This window comes from Hyla sarda, chromosome 1 (assembly GCF_029499605.1).
Source record: "Hyla sarda isolate aHylSar1 chromosome 1, aHylSar1.hap1, whole genome shotgun sequence".
In the NCBI taxonomy this organism is placed as follows: Eukaryota; Metazoa; Chordata; class Amphibia; order Anura; family Hylidae; genus Hyla; species Hyla sarda.
The window spans coordinates 285,808,467-285,815,470 of NC_079189.1; the positions used below are offsets into that span (position 1 = coordinate 285,808,467).

At 38.9% G+C, this 7,004-nt stretch overlaps 1 protein-coding gene across 1 annotated transcript in view; it reads left to right on the top strand.

Annotated features, from left to right (window-relative positions):
• SSBP4 (single stranded DNA binding protein 4) overlaps positions 1 to 5,742 on the top strand; it is a 455,748-nt gene extending 450,006 nt beyond the window's left edge. The window contains exons 17-18 of the mRNA XM_056574391.1: positions 922 to 1,023; positions 2,224 to 5,742. Coding sequence (XP_056430366.1) covers positions 922 to 1,023; positions 2,224 to 2,253 — 132 coding nt within the window. The 3' untranslated portion in view covers positions 2,254 to 5,742. The remainder of the gene's footprint in view (positions 1 to 921; positions 1,024 to 2,223) is intronic.
• The last annotated feature ends 1,262 nt before the right edge of the window (positions 5,743 to 7,004 follow it).

Here is a 7,004-nt window from a genome sequence, read left to right on the forward strand (position 1 = left end):
TCGATTCCTCATACAGATCAATGTGGTTTCATAGAACCCTGCCAGGCTTTATCATCCACAGTGCAGCAGCTGGCATAGGACGTGAAGTAAGCCCTCCGGCTACCTCAGCAGTGGAGCGCTGTGGGGGGGGGGAAGGAGGCGATCCACCCCACTGGACCACCAGGGATGGTTTAAATGACAGCAGCGATCTAAAGGATTAATAGCTGGCTGGGGCAATCGCCCCATGTCGGCTATTAACACCGGCCCCCAGCTATAGGAATCAGCTGGGGGCCCACCGGTATGACGCAGGCTCGAGTCTGGAGTCCGTGCCATACAGCGGGGGCCGTCTCACGACGAGCCAGCTCGTCCTTAGATGGCAACCGGTTAACCAGATTTGTATATTACTTCTATTTAATAATCTTAAACCTTCCAGTACTTATCAGCTGCTGTATGATCCATATTGTGTAGTTCTTTCCAGTCTGACCACAGTGCTCTCTGCTACTACCACTGTCCGTGTCAAGAACTGTACAGAGCTTAAGAGGTTTGCTATGGGGATTTGCTCCTACTCTGGACAATTCCTTATAGACAGAGGTGTTAGCAGAGAGCACTGTGGTCACAATGGAAAGAACTACACAACTACCTCTGGAGCATACAGAAGCTGATACTAAGTGGAATGTTTAAGATTTTTAATTAGAAGTAATTTACAAATCTATATAACTTTCCGGTACCAATTGACATGATTTTTTCCCCTCCCACTGCAGTACCCCTTTAAGAAGTGGCCTACTTTATAGGTAGATGCTGAGAAGTCAGACAATCAGTGCCTGCAGGCTCCTCAGTAAATCTGATGATGCCTACCCTTATAAAATATTACATAGTTTGATGTATTGTTATGTACTATTGGGTTATGAAAACATTTTTTGATTCTCCATGTTTCATTTACAGAATTCTCCAAATAACATGGCAGGGATGAACAATCCTCCAGGAACACCTCGTGATGATGGAGAGATGGCCGGGAATTTCTTAAACCCCTTTCAAAGTGAAAGCGTAAGTGTTCTATAGTACAATCAGATGCCATATACGCTCATACAATAGGGGACAACTAAGTGCATATGTAGTTGTTGCAGATTTCTTGCCTGGATTCCACACTGAAAAATCTACAGTACAATACATGAAGATGGCTTCAGGGACGTGCACAGATATTTTGGGGGGGCAGGGACTCAAGTAGAAAAAGGGGCACTTCTCATAAAAAAAAATTTAAAAAAAAGATTATTTGTAAAAACCTTTCATATGTTAACACAACACAATTCCTGAGGGTAAGGGACCTCCAGCAGTCATGTCAGCTGAATGGGACCTGCATCACTCCACAGAGGTCCCAATCAGTAAGGGCACCACAGGGCAGATCCATTAAAAGGGCAGGGGCTCAAGCCCCCTTTTAAGTCTATGTGTGCACGTCCCTGGATGGCCTTTCAAAAACAAATTCTAATCCAAAGCATGCTCCTCCCGTAGTGCTTTTTCAGCATAGATTTCCCCATTTCAATGCCCTATTCACCAGCTTAGGGATGAGCTGCAATACTAGAGTCACACCGTTCATTAAACCCCCTTTTAAATTTAGGCTTCTTAGGTTACGTTCACATGTGCAAAATCTCCTGTGGGTTACCTGCTATGGGAAATCTGCAAGCTGCAAGTTTCGTTCACATTTATTACAATAGGTCAGCAGAAAATCAGCAATAGTGGCAGATTTGCAGATTGACTGCGGACCCATTGAAATGAATAGATGCAAATCTAGCAGCACATTTCCTTCTGTGGGTAAGCCATAGCGGATTTTTGTATGTGTGAACCGACCCTTACACTGTGTAATGTAGTGTCTGAAGATGTACACACCTGTACCTCTGAAATATGGTTAGTGGCATCCGTTATACATAGCATCCCATAGTGGTCCCATAATGGTATACGTCCTTTTGCTGCATACGGCAAAAGCTTGAATGTCCGCTCTAATTCATCCAGCAGACCCCACCACATATATCCCAAACTGAGGCCAAAATGACACACTTTTTACCTTAACTGGGCATATGGGGGTCTATGGATTTATTTAACGTATGAGTCAGGACCTATCCCGAGGCTAAGGTTTGGTAAGTCCTGCTGTACACTGCTTAAGGCAGTGTGAAACTAGCCTTACTGCTGGCAATCTATTTTGTGTGCAATCATTCTAGACCCTTCTGTGACATTGTTTTCTTCTCTACACAGTACTCACCCAGCATGACCATGAGTGTGTGATATCCTCATATACACCAGTGCATTGAGCCTCTCAAGCAGAGAACTGTCAGTGTCCAACAGTGAGGATTACAAATTAGTACATTGTATATTTAAAAGCAGGAAAGTTCCCACCCCACAGGCTCCTCTACAGACACTAAAATCCTTACAGAGCAAATGGACTGCATCTCTGCAATGACTTGACCTATTGGTGTGGAAGAAGGACATTTCAGCCACAACCTTTGAAGTTCTTTCTTACTCTTCTGCCAAATTCCAACTTGCAAGGACAAGAGATCTCTACGCAACTTTGAAACACAACGTCATAAAGCTGGGGTCCAACTTTCAGCTAAATTATTGGATTAACCATCAACTCATGTAACTGAAAACCCTCCAAGAATTATAGCTTGGCTTCAAAGGAGAACGTTGGGAGACTTTAACACTACCGTGAAACATGGGATTTTTTTGTGCCAGGAAAAAAAAGTCTTCTGACATTGAAGAGTTTAAAACCTATATCTGTGCAAGTTTCTGATTTTATTTATTATTGCATTTCTTTTTATTTACTGGATCATGTGGAGACCCAAACTCCTGTCGTCTTACCTCCATTGCAGTGTATATACTATTCAGCAGCCCACAGAAAAGTCCCCTTTAACAAAGTGTGTCATGTAAGATCACTACAGGCTCTACAGTCAACATGAAGCCTCCTACTGTCCGCGACAAAACTAAATGGAAACCCCCAGATCATGCTTCATGTTCCTTCTTTCACCTGGATAGTATTTCCTGAGGACAAAAGGAATAATCTGTTTTGATAATATTACTCTGTACAACATGGGCTTTATATAAAAAGGAAACAATATACATAAAGGAATATAAAGGAAATGGACATGTAGGACATTGTTGTAACCCATAGTAGCCAAGCATATACAGTATATATATTCTAGTATAACCTGAAATGTAAGAGTTTTCTATATGCCGTGCAGACTGCAGTTCAGATCATTCTGCCCAAACACATCCTAATGGCAGGTGTCTGTGGCAACGGGCTGGGGTTCCCTGGGCACGCCCTCCATGTACACATCCTTATTTTAATCATTTGTTATCATTGAACACAATCTAAAAAGTCTAATGGGTTATTTATCAACCCATAGGAACTAGTCTATAAGACTCGAGAGGTAAGTGATTGTCTCCAAGGACATATGGGGTGGTATCCTGCTGGGCCCAATACGGACCAAGCCCTACAGAGGATCCTCTAGTATTTTGTTGGGCTAGTCCGACCCTGTGAGTCTATGTATCCCTCTGCCCTTTTATCTGCACACCACTAGAATCATTGATCTCCTTAGTAATAAAATGGAAACAGACGGGCTACTTACAAAACAAGTAATTTATCTATATTAAATTCAATTAAATACTGTTGCAAACAGGTCAAAGAGAGTAGCACATAGCTGCAAGATCAGACTACAGGCAGGTTTTTTGTAGTCTGTAACTATGGAGACACAAAAGTCTGTATAGGAGCTGTACACATAAAACGATAAATTAAGACTATTTAAAAAGTAGCTTCATTTTTTTCTATGCATTGGAGCAATAAAAGGATTGGGTGTGAAGGTATGTATGGACTATAAATCCATATGACATAGTACAAAGGCAGCTAATAAATCAAAATACACACACAAACATGCAACTACTGCAATAAATGACATCCTGCTATCTAAGTATATTCCTCCTTCCTATTATTATTGGGAAATCCAATGAAAATCCACAAATTGATAGTATTACAATTTGAGCCTATGAAAATCTTGAACCACAGCATTTCTTTGATAGTAGTTCTTATATGAATAAATATAAGAATGATAGAATTCAGTGCTATCCTTCTTTCTATGTTTATCTGAAGCAATATTCTTTAAGCCAGTACCCAATAGTTCAAATTATATATCTTGAGCAAAGAACGTGTTTGCTAAAGATATTGGGACCCCCCTCAATATGGAGAAACTTGAATATTAAACAGGGAATAGGATCTCAATTGACATTTATTGCTGGTGTATGCAGATGAACATGTTTTTCATTGTTAATGTTCACATGGTTTAAAGTCAGTTTAAGAAAATCTGTTGCAATGAAGCACTGGAGGATGTTATATGAGGTTCCTGTAATAGCCATCTATGTGTCTTCCAAGTAAGGCCTCAGAAAAGTCTCATAGGTTTGATGCTGTTGTTTGAAAACCAATGTTATATAGACATCTTACCTTTTCTGTGATGTTTGGATCAGTAAAATGAGTATGAACCTTAACACTGGGAGATATTTAGAGCCTGTCTTAATCTTATACTTAGAGTACCTGTCACCAAACTAAACTTTTAATATAATGTTCTGTATGTAATTATTAGACACTTTGTTATTTACTTACTGTTATTATTCTCAACCTTTATATGTTTTTAATGTGATTGAAAATACTGCCACTAGTTTGGTCTCCTCCCAGCCTGGCAGGAAGTGTGTAAAGGGCATGGGGAGGCACAGCTCTCACAAGTGACATCACGCCGGCTGGGGAACGCCCACTTCCTCCTGCCGGGAGCTCACACAATGTGAGCAAGGGGAAAGGTATCATTCAGAGCTTTTTTTGTGGGCAGGAGGGGTGTTAGGAGTAATTAGGGAATATAATCTGAGTTAGTTTAGAAAACATGATTTGATGACAGGTAAACTTTAAGGAAGTCTCCAAGAATAATGGTCACCTATCTGAATGTATAGGGTCATATTAATATTGTTTGAACTCCGTCTCTATACACACACAACATAGCCTGAGTGTGGAGATACATGATCTGGGTTCGTACTGAGGAAATAGGTCAGTAATGGAATATAGGAAAAGAAAATGGGGCAATTTGGCCAAGTACCTCTACCATCTGAGATCCTGATGGGACTGCCACCACAACCCCTTAAAAACCATTTATACAGCCGAATTATCAATCTCTGTTTGGTGCCACCCTAGTCTATACACCGGGATTGAGTTTAACAGATAAAACTACACCAATGTTATCATGACATAAAATGCAGTTATTACAGCTATATTTATATACTGTAAATATAATTTTATTTTCCATTCTTTAAAAAAAAAAATTATATGTCCCTACTTTAAAGGATATAAAGGAAGGGTAGCACCCAATATTGTGCCCAAAGGCCTCACCAACATTGATTCAGGCTTACTAATTCTTGCTGAGAAATTTAGCATAGCAAATGCTTTGGGATAGGAGTAGCTGATGCTTATGTATTATTTCCAGCAGATGGAGCCAAAGTCTACAGTATTGTATCATAACCATTTAAATGGCTTCCTTTTGCAATTGTTTGAGAATTCACTAGATTCATTATTAGTCCGGAGACCTTTCTGACACGCTAGATAGCAGAGCATGCTTGGAGCAGCTGTGTACCCATCAAATGCCTAACCTCATGGTTCTAAGAGGGAACCTCCATATATGCATGAATATAAATATACATATATATATATATATATATATATATATATACACTACATATCTCAAATACATTCTCATACAGGAACCCCCTTTATGCCACTTAGATTGGAGGGGACTTTTTGGTCTGCAATACTACTGTGAAATACTAAACCAAGCTTATGAACCCCTTCAAGGGTATAGCACAGACAAAAGCGGCATACAAGCCGAGGATATGAAGTAACTGTAAATATACTTCATGTGGGAGATTTTTACTTCCTCCCTTCTTTGGAGCCTGCAGGGGTTAGGGATGTTGTGAGGGGAAATATGAACTGTCTCTTACATAACAGAGGACACATTTTAACTTTCTTATGAAGGATTTTTTTTTTTTTATCTAAACATAAAGGACCTCATTGCAAAAGATGTCTGTGCTCTTTTTGTTGTTATATTGGATTTTTTTCTATTGTATCCCAAAGCAACTTTGTACAGAACTATGCTATTGACCCACATCGTTCCTATTCTTAATTTTTATACTTTTCTTTTTTTTTTCCTCCTGCAATGTCTGCGTTAATCTAGTGTGATGTAAAATACTGTAACATTAGGACAGGATTTAAAAGACAAAAAAATAAAACTGTACTGCTATTTGTTCTTTATATGATATAACAGTATTTGGGATATAAAGCATACTCTCAAAGAGCCTGCTTTGTATTTTGCTCGTAGGGTTAGAATTCAGTCCTAGATTTTAGTTGTCCAGTGTAGGGTATGTGTGCATCTATATATATATATATATATATATATATATATATATGTCATTTGTATGTTCTTTATATTGTAAAAATTCTTTAGACTGAAAGTTGCTTATTAAAAAAGGAAAAAAAAACTGCATCAATAAATGTAATTTGAATTTTTTCATATATTTCAGTCAGTCTCTTTGTTTAATACATCAATTATTGACAATATAAAACATCTGGTATACAATGTATGGTCTGGGACAAAGTAGTATCTACCTTATTATGTCAGGCAGAAGATTGAATGGTAAAGCTGGAGACTAATAAATTAGATCTATTTTATCTTCTTGGTAAACCCCCTTTACGCTCCTGGCACACATTTATTTTCATCATTACATGAATATTAACTTCATGAAATGTTATGACAAATAGCTATAATATACCATAACATACAACCTCTCAGACCCCTGCACAGGCATCCTTTTAAGTGTACCTGTCACTTTAAAAAAAATGTATAACATGTTATAAATGCTCACACCTCAACTGATTGCTATGACTAACTTGTAGAGAATCAGACAGCTGAGCACTTCTCGCTCTCTGTGCGTGCGATCGAGATGGACCCATA